Source organism: Bison bison, unplaced genomic scaffold (genome assembly GCF_000754665.1).
Source record: "Bison bison bison isolate TAMUID 2011002044 unplaced genomic scaffold, Bison_UMD1.0 scf7180017864295, whole genome shotgun sequence".
In the NCBI taxonomy this organism is placed as follows: Eukaryota; Metazoa; Chordata; class Mammalia; order Artiodactyla; family Bovidae; genus Bison; species Bison bison.
In genome coordinates, this window is record NW_011494867.1 from 7,349,882 (window position 1) to 7,372,891 (window position 23,010).

General features: G+C 43.3%; 1 protein-coding gene across 1 annotated transcript in view; it reads left to right on the forward strand.

The window, feature by feature from the left end:
• The window catches only part of GAN (gigaxonin), a 32,847-nt gene extending 16,264 nt beyond the window's left edge, over positions 1–16,583 (forward strand). Inside the window, exons 3-11 of the mRNA XM_010850796.1 lie at positions 12–362; positions 1,811–2,028; positions 2,243–2,364; positions 5,358–5,470; positions 6,297–6,446; positions 7,318–7,454; positions 7,717–7,845; positions 15,092–15,201; positions 15,314–16,583. Coding sequence (XP_010849098.1) covers positions 12–362; positions 1,811–2,028; positions 2,243–2,364; positions 5,358–5,470; positions 6,297–6,446; positions 7,318–7,454; positions 7,717–7,845; positions 15,092–15,201; positions 15,314–15,495 — 1,512 coding nt within the window. The 3' untranslated portion in view covers positions 15,496–16,583. The remainder of the gene's footprint in view (positions 1–11; positions 363–1,810; positions 2,029–2,242; positions 2,365–5,357; positions 5,471–6,296; positions 6,447–7,317; positions 7,455–7,716; positions 7,846–15,091; positions 15,202–15,313) is intronic.
• The last annotated feature ends 6,427 nt before the right edge of the window (positions 16,584–23,010 follow it).

The window sequence follows — 23,010 nt, forward strand, 5'->3', positions numbered from 1 at the left end:
GGTCCTTCCAGATCCGGCTGAACGAGGACACCATCCAGGACGTGGTGCAGGCGGCGGACCTGCTGCTGCTGACGGACCTCAAGGCGCTGTGCTGCGAGTTCCTGGAGGGCTGCATCGCCGCCGAGAACTGCATCGGCATCCGCGACTTCGCGCTGCACTACTGCCTGCACCACGTGCATTACCTGGCCACCGAGTACCTGGAAACCCACTTCCGGGACGTCAGCAGCACCGAGGAGTTCCTCGAGCTGAGTCCGCAGAAGCTGAAGGAGGTGATCTCTCTCGAGAAGTTAAACGTCGGCAACGAAAAATATGTGTTTGAAGCGGTCATCCGATGGATAGCGCACGATACGGAAATAAGAAAGGTACCTTATAGCATGCTCTGACTTGGACATTCCACTTATTCGTATGTGTCTGTTCTTCACCCCAGTTCTACATGTTTTATCTTTCTCCTCCAACTTGAAAAACTTAGAGTTGTGATCTAAACCATGACCTGTTATACATCTTCCCATAGGCTCTCTAAAGCAGTTGGTTTTTTTCAGATCCGTCTACCAGAGTGAGTGTAATTCATCATATAGCAATGAAAATATTAACACTTAAAAGTGACTTGACATCCTTCGAATGTTGTTCTTAATGAGAAATGTGTTAGAGGATATCAGGTTTGAGGTCATTAGGGAGGGTGCTTTAGCCTTTACATCACAGGGCTTTGAATCTCATGTGTATATCCTAGAGGCTAGCTCCAAAATAAATATATTACATTACAGACAGGCTTTCAAAATGCATAAGTGTGTTTTTAATTGTTCTTAGTAATCCTTGATTTACATGTTAACGATCAGCTTGTAATTTTTTAATTCTGTAGGCCCATAAGCTGTGTCCACTGGGAAACCGCACTCCTAGCCTCGGCTCAGGTGGCACAGTTAGTGTTGTTTTCCACGTTGGTGGTGGGGCAGCTTAGGAAAGAGGAGAGAAGAGTTTCCAACTTGACAGCACCACTGAAGCAGCTTCTCTGTGACCCTCTTCTTGCCTTAAAGTGATGAGGGTGTCAAAGGTGGAGTGGCTGCCGGGAAAGAAAAGGCAGTTCCTCATTCTTTGGTTAATCCCAGCTTGACGCTGTAAGGACTGCTGGCCTTTACTACTCAGGGTATAGACAAGTGGACCTTAAAATGACGGTTCCAAAGCCCAGAAAAACTAGTCGCCTTAACATATGTACAGTGCTGTAGTCATTTGGTTCAAATTTAATGATTGAGTATGAAAAGCATGTAATTTATATTATACATGTTAGATCATTTTTAGTAGTAATTCCTGAAGAAATGATTACACAGTTGTCACGATTTTTGTCTTTGGAACTTGGGCTTTTTCAGATTTTTCTTATAATTTTGATGTTGGTACATTTTCATTATCTAGTTGACATATTGTGTCAAGCTCTTTCTGTAACCAATATTTGTATAAATGGGGTATAACTCATAGCACATCCAAGTTAGTGAGATAAAGCAAATCATAGCGGGGTTCTTGTAGGTTTTCCTGTTGCCGTGGGAACCCTGTAGGGTATAATGGAAGCTTCTTGAAACTTTGCAGTGATCCAGCAAAGTGATGCTGAAGTGATGCTATTTTAAGTTAAACTTTTGTTTATCGAGGCCAGAGGAAGTAGAAAGGAAAGGGGCCGCCTCACACATTCAAGCAGCACTGGCCCTTACTCCTTGCCTGTTGATCATCTGACTCATCAACACTTGTAGTTTTCTATGAGTCGGAAAATGTCCCTTCTAAATGCACACTCTCCCTTTCTCCTCCCCGTGCTTTCCACCCTACTCTGCAGGTCCACATGAAGGATGTCATGTCAGCGCTGTGGGTTTCAGGGTTGGACTCGAGCTACTTACGGGAGCAGATGCTCAATGAGCCGTTGGTCCGCGAGATCGTCAAGGAGTGCAGCAACATCCCCCTCAGCCAGCCACAGCAGGGGGAGGCCATGCTGGCCAGCTTCAAGCCCCGCGGCTACTCGGAGTGCATCGTGACCGTGGGTGGAGAGGAGAGAGTGTAAGCATGGCCGTGAGCTGTGGTCTAAGTCAGGGAAGAGAGATTTCCAGGTGCACAAGAACTCAGGACAGTTCTCAGTATCTAAAGCCTAAATAGCAATCGATCTTTTTTTTTTAATGTTTGAAACATTCTTGAGAGCAGTAAAACTCGCCGTGGTTTTTCTAAGCAGAATATAAACATATTAACTGCTAACTGATCATCTGCCTCCCCTTAGTTCGCGGAAGCCAACGGCAGCGATGCGATGTATGTGCCCCCTTTACGACCCCAATCGGCAGCTGTGGATCGAACTGGCCCCTCTAAGCATGCCCAGAATCAACCACGGGGTCCTCTCAGCAGGTACCGTGCCCTCATCTGCTTCACTTAAACATAAGATCAAGGGAGACGTGATTTCAGTGCTGTGCAGGATGACGCAGAACCCCTTAAAGATATTGCCCCTCTATGGGGACATGTTCAGCGTGGCTCTAGCTTTCAAGACTGTGGTAAGAAGAGTGTCTTCTGACCAGTCCTTACTGTTCCCAAGTCTTAAATATGTAGCTGTTTTTACGATGTCAGTAGCGGAGCATTTTTATTGGATGACTTAACTGCTGGAAGAGCAGAGCTGAGTGACCCTTACCACCCACTGCCCGGATGATCACATCAGAGATGCAGATTTCCTTGAGCCATGCTAGTGCCCCATCTTGGAGAGCCCGGCAGGGTAGAGTTACAGCATGTAACACACACCCAAAGTAAGAGTGTCGTGTAAGAGCAGGCATTTCATAGGAGACTTGAGAAAATATTACTTAAATTAGTTCTGGCTTGAAGTTACTTTACTACAGAAAGTATGTTTTAGTTTGGAGCCTTATTGGAAGTTCTCACTACCTTGCTGGCTTCATCCCGCAGGTGCCGTTTCACTTCGTTCCAACTACTGTCCGCAGTCTTCCTGGAACTCTTCTTTCGTAGTCTCTGTTTGCCCACTAACATTACGTTAACATTTTTAAGCTCTTCCACACTGTACTGTACTGTAGGCATGGCTAAAGCTGTGGACTGAAAATGAAACTGTAGGTTCTATGATTATCGATGTTTTCATCAACGGTAGTCAGCTGAATGGAGTGGTGTAGGCAACAGAATGTGGGTCTGATTTCTTGTTCTTTTTCTCAGACTTACCTTCCTTAAATTTTCCCCCCATAATGTGTATAGTTGTTCATAATTTTCACACATGCACACCTACCACAAAGGTTCCTGTATCACTAACTTTCAGGTTTCCTAGAGGGGTGGTTGTTTCAGAAACTTGAAGCAGTGAGGAGAGGAATTGTTTCCAATCATGTTGACCAAAGTTGTGAAATGATTGAGTAGTTCCTATGTGTCCAGCCTATTCCATGTTTCTTCTTTTCCTGCCTTTTTTTCAAAAAAACTTGACCGACTTTTTTTGTCATTCAGTTTTTTCCCTCTCTACCAGATTAGAGGTTATATTCTATGTCTCTGTCCCTTTGAAAGTTACATCAGCATCCTCATCCTGTATTGTTAACAAAATCTAGAGTTCATCAGTACATTTATACTCTATTTTTCATGTTCCACAGTTTTACAGTATTAAAATACGTGGTTAGTTACAAATAAATATTTACATGTGTATGTGTTTTGTTAATGTATGTTATATACACACCTGTAGGTAGTATTCATTTAGATTTATCCACATATTTACCAACTTCTTTGTTTTTTCCCTCTTACTCCTCAAACTTGCCATCTGGGATCATTTTCCTTCTCTCTGAAGTTCATCCTTCTGAACTTAACATGGGTCTAATGACGGCAAAGTCCAAGATTTGTCTAAAGATGTCATTATTTTGCCTTCATCCTTAAAGGATGTTTTTACTGGGTATAGAATTTTAGGTTGGCCTCTATTATTGTTCAGCACACTGAAGATATTTTTCTTCTGACCTCTGTTATTCCTAGTTGTTAAGTCAGTTGTCAGATATAAAACTCTGTCTTTTCTCTGGACTGTATTTAAGTTTTCTTTTTTTTTCTTTTTTCCCTGTCATTTCAGTATTAGGTGAACATTTTATTTAAAATTTTACCATATTTGGGGATTGTTGGGCATCTTGACTCTGAAGGTTGGCCTTTCATCAAATCTGGAAAATTTTTATTTATGTCTTCAAATGTTGTCCTTGCTTATTCTCCCCTGTCCCTCTGCTTTTGGAAGTCAGATTAAGCATGGCTAGACCTTCGTACTCCATCCCCTGCCTTCTGCCTTCTTTTTGTTTTCTTTGGGATGAATCTGCCATTGAACCCATCCATTGAATATTTTATTCAATCTATTTCATCTTTTTTTCCCCTCTAGAATTTTCTTTTTTTCAAACCTGCTATGTCCATCCCTTCGTATAGAGCTATCTTTAAATAACATAGTGAGCATTTTTGTTTTATCATCTCTTTTATTACTCTAATATTTGAAATTTGCAGTCTTTTTCTAGATTACTTCCTATTGTCTGTTTCTACTGCTTCATCTTCATAGAGTCTAGTTCCTTTGTATACCTGAGTATCTTGGCTGGGTGCTGATCATTTTATTAAAAATTATTTGTAGGAAAACTTTAATGATTTAAAATCTTAGAATATTAGATTCTAAAACTTAGATAAAGGTACTGTCTTACATAGAAGTTTTGCATTTGTTTCTGCCAGTTGCCTAAAAACACTAATTTGTAATTACTGTAAATCAAATTCAAATTTTGAGATTTCCTAGATAAGCAAGGATATTTAAATTTGGCTTCTCATTCTGGTTGGCCTTCTTCCTGAGGGTTAGAACTTCAAAGAAGCTTTCCTGCCAGAAACCACACTCTCTGTGGGCCTGGGATTTAGATTTCTGTTTTCTTCATGCCCTCAAAGCCATTAAGAGAAAGCTTGCGTTTTTCCCACATTGCTAATACCCTCAGAGCAAAATGGTTTCCATGCATGGTAACCTCTCCAGCCTACATTTCCCTTCAGTTTTACCAGTGTCCCTTTGGCTGTTTCTTCTTTAATAAAACTATTTTATTTTAAAATATGGGCTGGGGAATGGAACAGACAAACTGAAATAACTTAAGAGTCATTTGATGACTGGATGGGTGGTGTCAGTTTCCCTTTTAAGCCACAGAGAAGTGGGAATCTGCTCAGAGATTCTGAGTGAAGTGAAATGGTCGGAGTGACTGACAGATTAACTGTGTCATCAAGGATTGAGTGAAGTGTGACAAACATCTCGAATCCCTTGTCATCAAAAAGGTGTCTCCACGTACTCTCTCTGCCCTCACGGCATTGGCATTTGCTTGGGAATGGGTATTGAAAACTTACGCTTCAACTTTCTTGTGTATCTCCTTTGATTTTTTCAGAAGGGTTTTTGTTTGTATTTGGAGGCCAAGATGAAAACAAGCAGACCCTGAGCTCAGGAGAAAAGTATGACCCAGATGCAAATATGTGGACCGCTTTGCCACCGATGAACGAGGTAAATAAAGCGTTGCTTTTTTTGTTTGATGTTTCTTTTTACCCCCATTAGTGCTTTCGTTTGCTTCTGCCTTTGAGTGAAATGACAGAGACAGCGGCCCCACCAAGACCCCTGCCTGGCATGCCTGTGCCCTCCACCCCACCTCCTGGGAACACACTTGCTTCAGTCCCTTGCCAGGTGCCCGCGGGGCATACTGCCCGCCTCCTTCTTAGCAAGGCCTCCCCCCGGCCCTGAGCTCCCTTTTTGCCTCCCTTGCTTTCTTTCTTTTCATACCACATCACCCCTCCTCACACACTAGGCCTTTCTAAATTGTTCGCTCAGACTTTTGGATGGCAGGGCTTCTGTCTGCGTGGTCAGTGCTGTGAGTGGGTGAGTGTCACACTGCGGGCAGCCTTCGTGCAGGCCCGTACGCACCACCCCACCACGACCACCGGCAGGCCTGTTGCTGGGGCTCTTACACAATTTCACACGTCAGCTGGGAGCCACTGCTACCCATGCTGAACAAAAATCATTTTATGGAACCAGGCGGTAATCGTTCTTTTTCTTGTCGTGAGCTGACTTGAGCGAAAGGTAAGGATTTTACCTGTGAATCCACCTCGTGTGAAATCCCTTGTTCTGGGAAATTCCTGGACTTGGGTTCTCTGTCTCTTGTGATAGAAGAGTGAGCTTCTGGGGAAAGCAGAACTGTTTGAGAGACACAGTTCTGAGTCTTGTATTTCTTTGCAGGAATGTAATGAAAACCTGTCATTTGTATTAAATATATGATTATCAGCTTTCAGTATGAGAGTTGGCCTTTTGTCTACAAAGGTCTTTCATGTTTTTTCAGGCAAGACATAATTTTGGAATTGTGGAGATAGATGGCATGCTGTACGTTCTAGGAGGAGAAGATGGAGAAAAAGAGCTAATTTCCATGGAATGTTACGATATTTATTCTAAAACCTGGACAAAGCAACCTGATCTGACCATGGTTAGAAAGGTGAGAGCCACCTCGTGATGAGACTCACACACGGGCTTTGAAAGGTACTGTGTCTTCACTCCCACGGTGCCTTTTAACGCGGTTGATGGTGTTAAAGCGCTGACATTACGCAAGTGTGCCTTTGCTGGTAGCTTCTTGCCTTCACTGTTGCCAGTCACATGCCAAGCTGGGGAGCTGCGTGAGAGAGTTCACGGGGGCGCTGGGCTCTGGGCAGCGCTCTTGTGCCTGCGGCCCACACCTGCTCCGTGATGGCACTAACCTAGGCAGGAACCAGATCTCCCAAACCTGTTTTCTTAATCGTCATGCACACTTGGGCGGAAGCATTAATCCATTGATCCAGAGGTAAAGAACTGCCATTGGTTCTGAGAAGAATGAAAACTAAGGGCTCCATTACCTGTTCAGGACTTGGTCTGTATTTCTGTTCCCTGGTGGAGACGGGCATTTCATCATCAGGCCAGAGCCTTTTTAGTGCCCTGGGCATTTCACACCTAGGTACTGGGACTCACTGGTAATATGATCACTCACTGTGTGTGCCCTTCCAGCTGACTTAATTTGGGGCAAGAGTTGAGTGACATCTTGCTCTGTGGACTCGGCATCTTGGACTCTTCAAATAGTGGTGAAAGAAGAGAGCTTGGAAAGCTCCTTTAAAAGCAAGGCTGTGTGCTTATCTCACTTAGTGGAGCAGTGTCAGGTGGAGCTGATCCTTCCCTCAGGACAGTATATGTATTACCCATGCTTGTCCCATTTTTGAAAGCCAGCCTCCGTCAGACCCTTTTCCAAACATCTCCCAGGGTTCCAGCCAAGCTGGTGTTGACTCAGCCAACTTTTAATGATAAACGTTGCCTCCCCCACTGTTGCTTCCTCCTTCCAGATTGGCTGCTATGCAGCTATGAAGAAGAAAATCTATGCCATGGGCGGAGGATCCTACGGGAAGCTCTTCGAGTCTGTGGAGTGCTATGACCCCCGGACCCAGCAGTGGACCGCCATCTGTCCCCTGAAAGAGAGGAGGTGAGAGAGCGGGGCGGGCTGGAGAGCCCCCTTCGCCCGGCTCTCGCTTCTCCCTTCTCCTAAATGGACCTTTTATTTGACTTGCCATTTGGTTCATATAACGCTAGATGAATAATCCACACTCTGAAAAAGGAAGACTCATGTATTTGTGAAACACTGAATGTCACAGAGCTAAGACAAGCAAAAGAGGAATTAGGGAGTCGAGTCCTGAGATACATCGATGAACCCAGTGCTCAGTGTGTGTGCGTGGTGTGCCTTTCAGGTTTGGCGCGGTGGCCTGTGGAGTTGCCATGGAACTGTACGTGTTTGGGGGTGTCAGAAGTCGCGAGGACATCCAGGGGGGCGAGATGGTGACTTGCAAGTCGGAGTTCTACCACGATGAGTTTAAAAGGTACATGTGGACGGCTTCGTGTGGCTTCTGCAGCTCTCTCTCTGTGCTTTCAAAGGCATGTCTTAGCTTCATTTAGTTTTGCTTTCAAATTGTTCCACTGAACTTACCTATTTATGTCTAATGCATACCGGATATTTATTTAGTGACTTCAGAAGTCTTGGTAACTCATAGGAAAGCCAGAGAAAAATGTTTCTCAAGTGCAGAGCAGACCTTGATGCTTTTGATAGCTTTTAGGAGAAAGTTTAAACTCCTTAACTTAGCAGATATGGCCTTTTGTGATATGACCTATGTGTACTCTTTCTGCTACGGTTCAACCCAGGTGCTTCACCTGAGTCCCACTGGGTGGTATCTTCCCTCCAAAGCGTGGTATCATTGTCTCAGCTCTGTGCTTTCATACTTTTCCTTTTGCCTAAAACTTCCCTTCTCACATTTATCCAGTTAATTTGGCTTCTTCAAAACTCAGCTTAATGATCACCGCCAAGAGAAGGCCTTCTCATGTCTCCCGATCTGAGTTGGACTCCTCAGTCTGTGGTCCCATGCCTGTCTCTTGGATTGTGACTGTGAACTGAAGCTCCTTCGGGGCGAGTTCCAGCTCAGCTTTGGGTCCTAGCTTCTGGCCTCACCCTGGCTTGTATCAGACACTCAGTAAACGTGGTATTGGAGATTCTTGAATCATCTGATGGGCTGCCATGCATGTGAGGTGGAGTTGCAGCATCGGTCCAATCCCCCTCACTTTGCTCCTCTCACCTGTTTTATTATAACCACCCAACAGCGTTTTTCTTGCAGTAATATGTTCACATCCTACAGGGAAATTGCTGTGCTCAAGTTAATCTTGTGATAGCATTTCGATCGTGTTGCCAGAAGGGGGTGCCAGAATATAATGTTTAATTTCACAGTATTTTAGGGTAAACAATGCACAGGTGCCAAGATTTTAGAAATATGTATGTTATCTATTAATGTATTTTAATTTTATGATGTTTGCATAGCCAATTTTTTTTTTCCCCTTCAGTTACTGGGGGCAGACAATCTTAGGAAAATTCACTAGACAAAGTGTGAGAGCAATTTGAGAATGCTTGCTACTATGGTTGGGACAGGGGAAGAATTTCAAAGACTTTTCTACACCTCTCTTCCATAATGTGTTACTGTGAGGGCTGACTATTCACACTACAAAGTAGTATATGAATTTCCTTCCCAAATGAATCTCAAAACAGTTGCCCAAGTTCATTAACAAGCAGGGGTCAGTACACTTGTTTTCTGATAAAATATTGATATAAGCCTTACTCATAATGACTGAACTACTGTTTGGACAGTGTGAGCTAGAGAGCTGTATCTCACTTGCTGGAATAATCAGGGTTGCTTATGGTTTTACCATTTCCTGTTCTGTTTTGATTGTAGAGGACTTGAAGATGGCTGTGAAGTTTTCAATCTCCCTTGATATGCTATCATCATTAGAACCTTTAGATTTCTCTCAGGTTGTCTCCTGTTTATGGAATATTAAGTAATAAGAGTATTGGGCTTCCCAGATGGCTCAGATGGTAAAGTGTCTGCCAGCAATGCGGGGCACATGGGTTCGATCCCTGGGTCAGGAAGATCCCCTGGAGAAGGAAATGGCAACCCACTCCAGTACTCTTGCCTGGAAAATTCCATGGATGGAGGGGCCTGGGTAGGCTCCAGTCCATGGGGTCGCAAAGAGTTGGACATGATTGAGCGACTTCACTTTCACTTTTCACTTTCAATAAGAGTATTACTTGCTTTCGTTCATAATTGTTAAACATGACTATTACTTTCTTCGTTGCTATTTAAAGTACTTCCCAATAAAATTCACTTCTCTAGTTTGCTTATATTCAAGTTCTCCAGTGTTTGTTCACAAATAGAATGAAGAAAGCTTGATTTCTGTTGTCAGTATATAGGACTCTTGTCTAGATAAAGCTAAACATAAACACACGATACTAAGTGCCATATATTACCTCACTTAACACATTTAATCTTCAAAACAGCCCTCTGAGATACAGGTACTCTTTCATTCCTGTCTTGCATATGAGGAAATCAAAACACAGAGAGGTTGAGTCATGTGCCCCAAAACACACAGACAGCATGTGGCAGAGCTGGCATTTGAACTCGGGCGTCCTGGCCTCAGAGACCACCAGTTCAAATACCACACAATAGTGCCTTCAAAACTTAGTCTTTCCCATGAAAACCTATAGAAGGGGGAAAACATCTGTGAGTAGTTTCTCTCTTTAAAGCTCAGATGTTTCCAAGTGTGTGGTATTTGCATACTTTGGAAGCTGCTGCCAAATGAACAACCTGCCTTAGATTGAAGACTATTTATTGTTTTTAAGTAATCTCTTGTCTTTCCTGTCTTTGTTCCCTATTTTTAGGTTAAAAGTTTCCTGGAAAAATGCCACATCTTACTATTTTCTGTGTTTCTGACTAAAAGCAAAACTGTTTGAAGGAAAGCAAAAATTTTTTTAAAAATTGCCTTTATTTATACCAAGTCACAGTAACAACTTCATATATCCAGAAAGACGAGTGTGTCTCTCTCTGTTCTTTGCACTCCTGCTTCTAGTACTGTACTAGACTAGTACTGTCATCCTCCCAGTGGTCTATATGTCTTTTAAAGTCATCTTTGATTCTCTCTTATGCTTCACATCTCATGAGTTGCCAAATCGTATTTTTTTTTAAACTCTATAGTGTCTTTTGCACATACCCACCTTTATTTCTCTGCCACAGCTCCAGCGAGTTCCCTGTCATGCGTGCGGTGTCCTTAGCCTTCTAACCAGTCTCTCCGATACATTTCACCTACTTGTGCTTCTGAAAGATGAATCTGCCTTTGGTCATTTCATTCAGATGGAGATTATTCCTAGTTACCCCCTGCTTGCCAAGTAAAGACATGAGGATTTAGCCGCCTCCTCGGGGCCCTCTGTGATCTGAGGTTGAGAAAAACGTCCGCTTTTCCACTTCTTCCTTTGCCGTGCTCTGGAGTGCCGCTCGCTTCTTACAGCCGTCCGTGTCTTGTTGCCTCTGAGCATTTGCTCAGCCCACGTGCCCTCCCCTTCTCCTTTTTAATAGATAAATCAGTTAACTCTTCTCTGAAGTCAAGACCTGTCAGCTTCATCTTTTGATGAACATGTACTTGGATAGACATCTCTGACCACTGGCCACATCCCCATATGGTTCTCTGACCTGCGGATCAGGGACCATTACGGGAGCAAGGGTTAAGTGGAAGTCACCAGAACGTTCCTCCCCTGCCAAGGTAGAGAACCAGGGGCAGCACTGCATCCTGAGGAACATGCAGACCTCAGTGCCACCATCAAAGACTCGCAAGTACAGGGGTGGTGCCCCCCACATCCCCACTTAATTCACTTAGGATAAGCAGAAAAGTCAGCTCAGTGTGGAAAATAGCTGTCAGCGTTCCATAAACTTAACAGGTGGTTAGGTGGTCACCGACCTAATGATTAACTAGTAGGAGTTAACTGGAGGAGTTAACTGCTAACCTGTGAGAGGAGACTCCGATGAAAGCAGAAATAGTCAAGAAAGAAGTGCAGCTGCAGCCTTTAGGACCGAGGGAAAGAGTCCCAGGAAGGAACAAACTTGGAACTTTGCTCCAGACCCTGCAGGGCTGGGTTTCACCTCTGTAGAGCAGGGGTGATGTGGCCCAGGATACAGCAGAGCCCTTGGGCGCCGGGGCCAGAGCTGGTGTGCAGGAAGCTGCTTGCTGGCCAGCAGAGCACCTCCCCGCAGGTGAGCACCTCCGGGGCCCCTGCACGCTGGAGACAGCAGAGCAGACCACCGATACCAGGGAAGAAGCCCTTTCCTCTCCCAGCCTTGCAGTCCCTCCAGCGCCCTCTGTTGAGCATTGTACTTACCTTCTCAAAGAGCCTGCTGCACATCAGAGTTCATTTTCTCCATTGTGTGATCTGTTTCATTGGTTTCTCCTGTCTTATTTCCTTCCTTTTACTTACTCTGGGTTTATTTTGTTTTTCCTTTTCTACCTTCTTCAGGTAGCATATTAGATTTTTAAAATTTCTCTGCCACAGTCCCCTATCTTTCCATCATAAGCCTATTTTCCTTTTTCACTTACTGAGCATCGTTGTGCTAGCTGTGTCCACATCCCTGCCTGGTAGATAATCCCATCATCTGAGTCATCAGAGTTGGCGTCTGTTAATTGTTTAGCCCCCCTAGAAGGGGCTCTCATTTATCTGGCTCTTTTGCTGTCTGGATTACGTCTGGGCTTTGTGAGCAGGACACTATTGAGGACCTGAGGTATCTTCTGGCACTCCAGAGAGGTGCTCCCAGCGTTCTGTAGCCAGTGGGCGTGCTCAGACTTGCTGAGCCTCAGGTGCAAGCATTCATGGGTCCAGTGCCTGTAAGACACGAGGTCAGTGATGGCCCGATTTCACTTTGCAGGGATAGCTCTTAGTTTTTCCCTTTCCCTATTTATTAGAGGCAGCTCAGAGGCAGGGGCCAAGCTGTATTCCCAGTCCCACAAACTGCTTGATACCAATTAGCTTTCAGATATTAGAGGAATTGGATCTTCGCTTTATAGCAGCTTGGCCTCTGAGTTGTTCCATGATCTTGGACAACATTCTGCTTCTACATTTCTTGAGATTCAAAATAGGGAATGTACCACTCTGTAACAGTCTGGGGAGAATGTGCATTGGGAAAAAAGCGCTGCTCTTAGTGAAATAATTGTATGTGCTCCGGTAGTGAGTGGAGGCCTGGACGCTGGTGGTGCTAAAGGGCTTACATACATTTCCTCTAACTGAGGTCTGCTCTGACCTGGCTATGCTTTTAGCTATGAAAGGGAATTGGTCAAATTTACTTAAGTGAACATTATTATATAGCAGAGTCTAGTTTGTTTTGTTTTAAAGCAAAAAAAAAAAACACCAAAAACCTTTTATTTGGGAATAATTTTAGACCTGTAGGAAAGTAGCAAAAATAGAGTTCCCATAAACCGTTCACCCAGCTTCTCCTACTGTTAACATCTTACATGCTGTAGCATTCACTTTGGTACAGTATTAAGTAAACTACAGACTTTATTCGACTTTATTTCACCAGTTCATCCACTAATACCTTTTACCCAAACTGCAGCTGACTTTTCTACTTACTCTAAGTGAATTAAGTGGGGATGCGTGGGGACCACCCTTGTACTGGGGAGTCTTTGAAGGTTATCGGGTGGTTTTTTACGAGGATGTCTCTCCACCTGGGTTTGTCTGATGATGCCTTGTAACGAGGCTGAGGTTGTGCGTTTGAGGTGGGGATCCCTCATCAGTGCTTCTGGGCCCTTCTCTGCCTGGTGTCAGGGGGAGAGACACTTTGTCCCATTACTGGTGATGCTAATCTTGATGACATGGTTAAGGTGCCATCTGTGGGGTTTCCCCCACTGTAAAGTCACTGCTTCTCCCTTTGTAATTCATGAATATCTTGGAAGAGATAATTTGAGAATATGCGAATATACTGTTTCTCCTTAAATTTTCACCACTAATGGAGTGTCCTCGATGGGCTGGCCTCACGGAAGTTAGAGCCATGGTGTTTGCCTCCTGGGGATTTTTCTGCTTCCCTCATTCCTTCTCCCTATGTCAGCTGGAGTTCTGTAAAGAACAGCTGTCCCTTCTCCCTATTTTTTTTTTAATGGATTCGGCCGTTTATTTATATCAGTATGGACTCACGGATATTCATCTTACTCTCTGAGTTACCCGGCCAGGACGGTTGTTTACTGCGTTGCTCCAGCTGGTCCAGCTGTGGCCGTCAGGAGCTGCATGTTGGCTCTGTGTCCTCTGACACACCTCATCCTTTCTGCAGCGCTTCCTCCGTGGCAGCACAAGATGGTCCAGGCTCATCTTGTGTTTTCTGTCTCAGCTGTGGAATCAGACACTTCTTCATGGAGCCCTGGCTCCTTTTCATGGTTATTGAATTGATTTTCAACAGAAGAGCCAAGGCAATTCAGCGGGGAAAGAAATGTATTTTTAGCAAATGATGCTGGAAAAACTAGCTATCTATATGCCTAGATATAGGGATAAAAAGGACTTGACTCTTATACCTTACACTATATACCAAAGATAACTTGAAATGTATTATCATAAGACCTAAATGTTAACACTAGAACAATAAAATTTCCAGAAATTTTAATTTAAAAAACTTTTCAACTTTGTAATAGGCAAATATTTTCTAGAAGGACATAGAAAGTGTGAACTATAAAAAGAAAAAAAAATGATAAACTGGAATTCACCAAAATTAAAAAACCGCTGTTCTCAAAAGCCCCCATTAAGGTAATGAAAAGACAGTCTACATGCTGGGGAAAAGGATCTGTGATACACATATCCAAAAAAGGACTTGTAACTGTAAAATAAAAAAGAATCTTAAAATTCAGTAAGACAGAAAACCCAGTTTGAAAAATGAACAGATCTTTGAGCAGACATTTCACCAAAGTAGATACACAAAGTGTCCAGTAAGCACACACAGAGATGCTCAGCATCATTAAAGTAAAAAAAAGACCAACAGTACCAAGAGCTGGCAGAAATGCCCAGCAGCTGGAATTTTCACACGTTGCTCATTGACATGCAAAAGGACACAACGCCCTGGAAAACAGTGCGCCTTTTCTTATCAAAGGAAATACACCTTTAACCGTATAAACAAGCAACTCCATAGCATAAGCACACAAAAGAGCTTTGCCCTCTAATGTTCAAAATAGCCAGACACTGGATAGTTAGTTAATCCCACAGTCCTGTCGGACTTGAGATTCCATGGACTGCAGCCTGTCCTGCTCCTCTGTCCATGGAATTTTCCAGGCAAGAATACTGGAGTGGGTTGCCATTTCCTTCTCCAGGCGATCTTCCCAACCCAGGGATCAAACCCAGGTCTCCCACATTGCCGGTAGACGCTTTGCCAGCTGAACCACAAGGGAAGGCTGACACTAGAGGCTGCCCCAGTGCTACACCAGTGTAGGGCAGTCCTACTTAAAATAACAAGAAATGAGATAATGAAGCCACAGCATGGGTGATCTCAGGAACACTGTGCTGAGGGACGGGAGCACACTGAACAGTGCAGTCTCTGATTAAGTCCACGCCACCTTCCGGAACAGACAGGCTTCAATCTTCAGTGACAGGAGGGAGATGAGCGTTTCCCCAAGAGGGGGTGTGGGGGTCGTGCCTCCTCCTGTTGGCGGCCCCGAGTTTTGTCATCTCAGCCGGCCCGGATGTCACGGGCCATCTTCTTAGCCTCCTTCATCCTCTCCCTCTGTTTTCAGGTGGATCTATCTTAATGACCAGAATCTGTGCATCCCGGCCAGTTCCTCTTTCGTGTACGGAGCCGTCCCCATAGGCGCCAGTATCTACGTCATCGGAGATCTCGATACAGGTCAGCATGTTAAGGGTGATCTCGCGGGAGCCGTTTCCCGGGGTGGGGGCGGTCAGGGGCCCGGGGCCCCCAGGCACGGTATGTCACCTCTGCTTGTTCTCCTGGGGCGCAGGCACCAACTACGACTACGTGCGCGAGTTCAAAAGGAGCACGGGAACCTGGCAGCACACCAAGCCCCTGCTGCCCTCCGACCTGCGCCGCACGGGCTGCGCGGCCCTGCGCATCGCCAACTGCAAGCTGTTCCGCCTGCAGCTGCAGCAGGGCCTCTTCCGCATCCGCGTGCACTCGCCGTGACGCGCGGCCGCGGGACGCGCAGCTGCTGACCTCGCGCCGGCCTCCGTGCGGTAACGCGGGTGGCTTTCTAACGCTTTGAAGCCTGGGCTTCAGCTCTTGTTCCGGAGAAAACGTAAACTGCTGGAAAAAAAACTACCGAGCGGGGGGAATCCGTTTCTCCCGTAGGTGTGTCCCTAGACCAACCGGGGCTAGTCAGTGTCCGAAGAAAAGGGAAGTGGGAATCCTATCGTGTAAAATATGGAAGTTAAAGCCCTAAGGTGCATTTTCCCCGAGGGGATCTCCTGTCTGACTGACCGGTGTGTTCAAGTACCTGGCTTTGGTTGGGGGGAAAAAAATCCGTATATGCAAATCAACATATCCAAACATACCGGAATTGCTTTTCCACTGCACTTGGAAGGAGACATTATGCCTAACTCTGCCCAACCATTAAGGGTTTGTGCCTAAAAATGTTAGTTTGGACTCAATGCCAGTTAGTCTCCATTTAACTACTAGTTCTCCATCCTAAGAATCTTTTTTGAACTAAATTATGATGAATCAAAAAACTAAGATAAAATTTCTCTTGTATGACATTCTATCTTAGTAATCTAAAGGGTCAGTAAATTAAGGAGTCAGGTGGCAGCCCTCCTGTGACTTTAAAGGAAGTTCTAACTTCTGTGTAATTTCAGATGAAGATGCGGCAAGCTGTCATGTCTGGGGTTGAGAAGGATCTCCTGCAGTGCCATTCTTCCTTTTCAACTAAGCAGAACCATTTTATAAATCTGAGGACATTAGTAAGTAGGAGATTTTATAAAAGAAGGACCCGAGTCAGACAAATAATAAAGGTCTGCTATGACCAAAAAAAAAAAAAAAAAGGTCCAGAGAAAACATATAGGGATCAAAAACTTACAAAAAAAAAAAAAAAACCTGCCTGAAAGCACACAGTCTTGTTTACTACTGTCTAGGGTTTGAAAATGTCTTAGAATGCGAATCCATGGTAAGAATCAAGCCTTTGTAGCAGAATTTTCTCAATGCCGTTCACTAGTACGAGTTTCTGACAAATTACATAACAAGTAAAGTTTGGCTGGTAGAATAAACTACCTCAACTTAATTTCATTCTGTTCATAGTAGAGCAAATTAATCCTTTCCTCCTTCCCTCTCTCTCCATGTCAACCCACATTGACCCCACTTCCCGTGGGGGGAAAAAGTCTAGTCATTCGTGGCACTTAACCTTGTAAGATACTTTGTTTTCCATTTGAATTATGCCACTTTCATGTGAAACCAGGGACTTCAAAGTGACTTTATCATTTGAAATTTATGCAATATCAGGTTTCTAATCAATATAGAGGTCTTTATTTCTAATTGTTTTCTACAGCTTTTTTTTCCCCTCCCTCTTAGTATGTGGCTCTAAGAAGCAGCATTTAGTCTTAGAGATTAACGAACGTATCCTTTGGTTATAAATTTGAGAATAGGAATTTCTTCTGGAAACTTCTGCCTAGAATGTTCGTATGCTTTTCACATGCGTATGAAACATCACTTGCGTTCCTCCACCCAGGGGCAGTAGAAGGGGCACCTGTGGGCAGTTTTTTTTCTTCTACTTGTTAGAAGTCAATCCAGTGCTAGAAAAGGTCGCTGAGCAGCCTTGCTGTGGGGATTCTGAAGAACGCTGTGTGCACGTTTGCTCTCCATCCTGGCAGAAGACGCGGGTCACAGAGGCACAGGGTTTCCATCTCCTCTATCAGAGGCACTAGGCCACTCACGTAGCAGATCTGACCCCTAAGTCAAAGCCAGCCTCTGTGCTTCGTGCCGTGTACCAGTCAGCTGTTGTCTGCACGCTTTCCCCAGGATGTCTTGGATGTCTTTTAATCAAGGCAAACTACATGGCCACTACAAAGAAAGAAAACTTTCTTTGTACAACTAGATGTTAATTTTATGGGAAATAAACTGCCGAAAGAGTGGGTTTTCTTTGGTAAAATGCCCCGTACAGAACAGAACCTTAGCCTTCAGAAGCCACCACTGAGGTACATTAAAGTGGTAACCGATGTCCTGTTAAAGCTGTGACAGTCAGCAATTCTCTTTTCTTTAATTTCTGAAGTTTAAAGTTCTTTCCAGGCTACGCCAGGCCTCTCCAAGGAGACAGTTCATTGTTCAGGAGTGAATGAGTCCCTGTTGCAATATATCAGTGCCTGCATGACTTGGTCAATTCATTTTATAAAAGTTTTATTATTATTTAGTTCGTTGACACTGTAGCTGCAAAAGTTAGGTAATGTTTTCTAAAAGTAAATTTGCCACATAATATGGGATGCAATAACCAACAAAAGCTGCTAAGTGCCAAACTTATTTTATTATATATAAATATAAAAATATCACATTGAAGTTTCGAGATGTATTTAATTTTATTATGTTCCAAAATGAATCATGACTTTCTTGTAAATCACGGTTACATCAGTATTGTGAAGTAAATTTGAACTCATTTCATGCAGGTTTGTGTTTTAACCATCCACTTATGCCTTGAAACATCCTTTCTTGGTAAATTTTTGATATTTCTTTTAACAGAAGGCACTTTTACCAGGTGTATGTTGAAATTAGCGGCTAAAGATAGATCTTAAAATTTTAAATACAATATCTTGGGGGGAAGTGCAATTTATTTTCATTATCCAAGTTGTCTCAGGTTAGAGTAAGTGAATATTGAAAGGATTTCTTCTAGGCTACAGTCTAAAGTAGGTTTGTTTGTTTCTTTGTTTAATACATCCAAACATAGTTGTTGGGTTTTTTTTTTCACAGATTTAAGTGTTTAATTTAAAATGAAGTTTAAAAATTTTTTTTGATAGTGCTTATATCCTGTGAGAGATAAAAGTGTGTATGTGTGTGTGTGAGGGGGAGAGAGAGTGTGTGTGTGTGATGTGATGTGGTATGTCTGTTTATATATGTTTACTTTTGGAATTGTCATTCCAAACTACATATATTATTGTCTCCTGGTGCTTCAGAGAAATTCTTGAGCCTCTGGCCCTTCAGCTTATACTACTGTGTTAAACTCATGTTGAGTGAATATATTGATGTATTTGTAGTTTGTAGTTTTACTTGCCATCTGCATTTCTTTTTTTTAGCATAGTAAAAACAGTGCTTACCAACTCATAGTTGGTATACTGTAAAAATTTGGCCTAAGAAATTTCTAAATTCATCGTTCCTTTCACTAATCCGTTCTTTGATCGCCGTCAGGAGTTGATAGTTAAGAGTAGGCTTTTTTCAAACTGTGCAGCAACCAAAAAGGAATATTTGGGGGATGTTGGACAGTATACTGTTTGTCTTGAAGTATTGTCTCACCTTGCACTACCACTTTAGTGATGGCACTTTCTTCAGTGACACTTTGGAAGTGCCATTTTGTCCTTTATGAGCGGGGAGTTCCCTGGGCGATGCACCGGAGATACATCCTTTGTATTGACGGGGTAAAGACAGGGCTCCTTTGCTGCAGCACTGCAGTTACTCAGGGTAGCAGGTTAGGGTTCTAGAGAAATGTGTTAGCTGCCTTGGTCCATTGGCTTTCTGCCTGGTGCGTTCTTCCTACAGTGTGCCAGACCAGGGATCCCCAAAAATTTTCCAAGGAGCTCTAAAAACACTACAGTATTACCTTCTAGAATGTTGGCTCTCCTGATTCAAGAGGAGGCTGCCTGTGGTCAGATGAAGACATGGAACTGTCCAGGGAAAGAATGAGGTGGCACTTCCACTGCATCAACTTTGAAGGTGCTGGAACCCCCTTACAGAGCACCCAGTGGAAGGGAAGGGAAGGGTGAGGCTGCTTGGATTCAGGGGCTGCCCTTTGTGCTCTGAGAGAAGTGATCCCGCTTGGCACAGAAAAGCCCGCCCTGGGTTTAATCACCAGTGTTGATTGAGCTCCTATTCAGAATTCTGCTTGGGCTTCTGAGGAGCATCACAGGGAGGCAGGTGAAATACGGACCTCCCTCTAGACTGTAAACTCCTCGTGGGAGGGACCCTGCCTTAGTGTTCTGCTAATCCCAGTGCTTGGCACACAGTAGGTAGTCATTTATTATGACCAATGAATATAGTGTCCTTGCGATCCAAGTGACATTCTTCACAGGATTGAAAGTGACTTGCTTTTAAGTGAGATTTTTAAATGAGAAGCTTTGTATACAGATGGGCCGGCCTCCTAACATAGAGCCGGAAACCTAGAGAATAAAAAAAGCAAAGTGCCTGACCTGTATTATGCACAGCTCTGTGGTCTGTTTGTGCCATGGGATTTTTGAGACCCTATCCTCGGAATTTAATAATGTCTATCACATTTAATTTTTTTTTTCACTGTTTTTTATTTGGGGCTCAGAATCTTCCCAGAACATACTCTTTGACCCTCACTTGCCTGTGATAGGTGCACTGCTCTCTGGTGGACAGAAAGCATCCCGTAGATACACCTTCATTCCCCACTTCAGATGTGAATGGAAACCAAATTTGGGATCCAGTCTTTGGACTATCATTTCACTGTTCAGCCCATTAGAATATCACTTAATATTATAGGCAGGCAAGTATTTTAATCATATAAGAATCACTTAGAGTGTAACTTAAACTCCCAAATATATCCTTTACAAGTTACACAAATATAAACTAAAAGATCTTTGGTTTTCTTTGTCAGTTAGCTGTGGGAAATTTAAGAATTTACTGAAGTCGTAAGAGCCGAGGTAATAAGGATTTGCGTTTGAGAGAGAAGCTGTTTTTACTTTGAAAAGCTGAAGCTTCACTTACCCTTCGCTTTCTTACCACATTTAAGGGAAAAGATACTGTGTCTTAGAATGTTGAGGAAAGCATTTTTCTAGTTTTCTAGCAATCCGTGAAGTATTCTTTGGGGCTGGTTCAGAAATGATAGAAGTTTACGCTACGCGGGTGAGGAGTGTGGCGCACTTGCTGGCGTCTGAGGAGAATGTGAGCTCAGGTGAGCTGCCCTGCTGTTGCCAGTGAGATTGAGCTGGTGGCTTCATCTATTCTTTTTTTTGGTGGGGGGCAGGGCACACCACCTAGTAAAACTTCTAAATTTTTTGTCTTTTTTCAGAGGTAATTCTATTGTTTTAATTTTAAACATGTCTCAACTTTGTCACATTGTAATATGTGACATGTGAGAACCTCACATGTAACCATATCTCCTCTGGTCTGATTCATACCCTTTAGGAAAATTAGTTCTTGCTCAGTTCTACATTTGAAGTTCTCTAAGTGGAAGGACTTTTAAACTCCTTCCCTTTCTTATGAAATTAAATATCTAATTTGTTGTTGAGTCACTAAGTCTTGTCCGACTCTTTGCAACCCCATGGACTGCAACACGTCAGGCTTTCCTGTCTTTTACTGTCTCTCAGAGTTTGCTCAAATTCATGTCCATTGAGTTGGTGATGCTGTTTAACCATCTATCTCATTCTCTTGCCCCCTTCTCCTGCCTTCAGTCTTCTTACCCAGCATCAGGGTCTTTACCAATGAGTCGGCTCTTTGCATCAGGTGGCCAAAGTATTGGAACTTCAGCATCAGTCCTTCCAATGAATATTCAGGGTTGATTTCCTTTAGGATTGACTGGTTTGATCATCCTTCCAGTCCAAGGGACTCTCAAGAGTCTTCTCCAACACCACAGTTCAAAAGCATCAATTCTTCAGTGCTCAGTTTTCTTTATAGTCCAACTCTCACATCCATACATGACTGCTGGAAAAACCATAGCCTTGACTGTATGGACCTTTGTCAGCAAAGTTATGTCTTCACTTTTTAATACACTGTCTAGGTTTGCCATAGCTTTCCTTCCAAGGAAAAAGTATCTTTTAATTTCTAATAACATTTAATATCTAATAACATTGCTTAATTAGCTAGTGAGACATATCCATTGCCTTTTCTTTTTCCTGTTGAGATAAAAAATAATCTAAAATTGCTACTCAACTGAAATTTGGGCTGATTTTGATATTGGTGTCCCCAAGGCCCAACAGAATTGTTGCAAATTCTTAAATCACTGTGATTTGAATTAGAGAGGATGCAAGGGATGAAAGCCCTCAGAGTCTGGGTACACACTGCATAAGATAAAGTGGGGCAGACTTAGCTACTTCTGTGACCCAAGTAAATGGCCACTTCAAATAATTCAGACCCCAAGTGGCTATAGGTTCATCTTTCTGGTTGGTGAATTATATTTATTATAACTTCATTTTTAGCATTTCAGTAGAAGTTTTTAAGGACTTTATTTGTATTCCTCTCACTCATCAGTTACAAGGTGTACCTTAGAACCTTGAAGTACACTTTTTCAGGTTACACAGAGGAACTTGGTTCAAAGATGACTATACAAATAGTTTGCTTCATCACGTTTCCTGTTTAATTGGATGAGAATCACACATGCACTTATTCCCTTGTTCTTTGTGTTTATAGGAAAAACTGTTCTCAGCTGCCTCATTATGTAGTGCTGTGCTTGATCCCCTGCCAATTGAGAAGAATTCAACACATTCTGTCCTTTAACAAAAGCCTGGAAGCAAGCAGTAAGCGGCCTTGAGGAATACAATTCTCTAAGGCGTAGTTTCCATTTTACTTTTAATCAGGAGGAACAATAATTCTCCTAGAGCTGCTGCATAGTGATTACTTGAAACTCGACTTGAACTTTAAAGAATCTTTACAAGGCTGTATTTTCGTAGCGTAGAAAAGTAGTATGTTTAAACACCACTGCTATGTAAAATAGTAGGCTTCATTGCCATGGTCATTCACAGCAGATAGGAAGACATGTCTGTAATTTGACCCAATGTTTGGGATTCGGATGCTTGGGGTTAACTGTTCTTCATATTCGATACGGTGCTAGTGGGAGCAGTTTAAGGATCTAATAGGTGTATTTTCATGAGTTTGTTTCCCAAGAATCTTACCTTTGCTGAAAGTATAGGGCTCATGAAGTTCCTCTGTTCTGATAACCTGGGGTTTTACAGTGAAACTCTCAAAGTGTGGAGTTGAGTTGAGCAAACAACACAGAACTGCATTATACTTAAAATCACAAGTGATCGGATTTGTCTGGTGTGTCAGTGGAATGTCCCCAACTTCCTCCTGGACAGGGTACACCTGGGCGCTGTCCTCCCCAGCAGCTCCCAGGTCCTTCAGTTTTTGTAAACAGACCTTCCCTTCCAGGGGTGATTTCTTATTAGGAATTACTTAGGACCCCTGATGGCCAAAAAGAGTTATGCCCATTCCTAAAAACCTGGCATACTAGGAATAACTTACATACCAGGTAAAATCTAAAACCTTCACTGTCCCTGTGCGTTAATAAGATTTAATGGTTAGGCTTGTGCTTTTCATACTAAAGGGCTTGCTCCCCTCATCAGGATTCTGGCAAAGTTCTCAGGTGGATCTAGCCGTGGGCCGTGCCCACTTTTTGGTTTCCAAGAGAGCCGGGGTTCACCCCCGGAAAGCCCCAGGCTTCCTTGGTCGTAATGATTTTGAGGAAATTGTAAACATTCTCTGTACTGGCCAGGCGAACCCAGTGGTTGTGAGCATGCGTGGGCGTTGGGGGCCCGATGCATGCTGGGTGTAAAGATG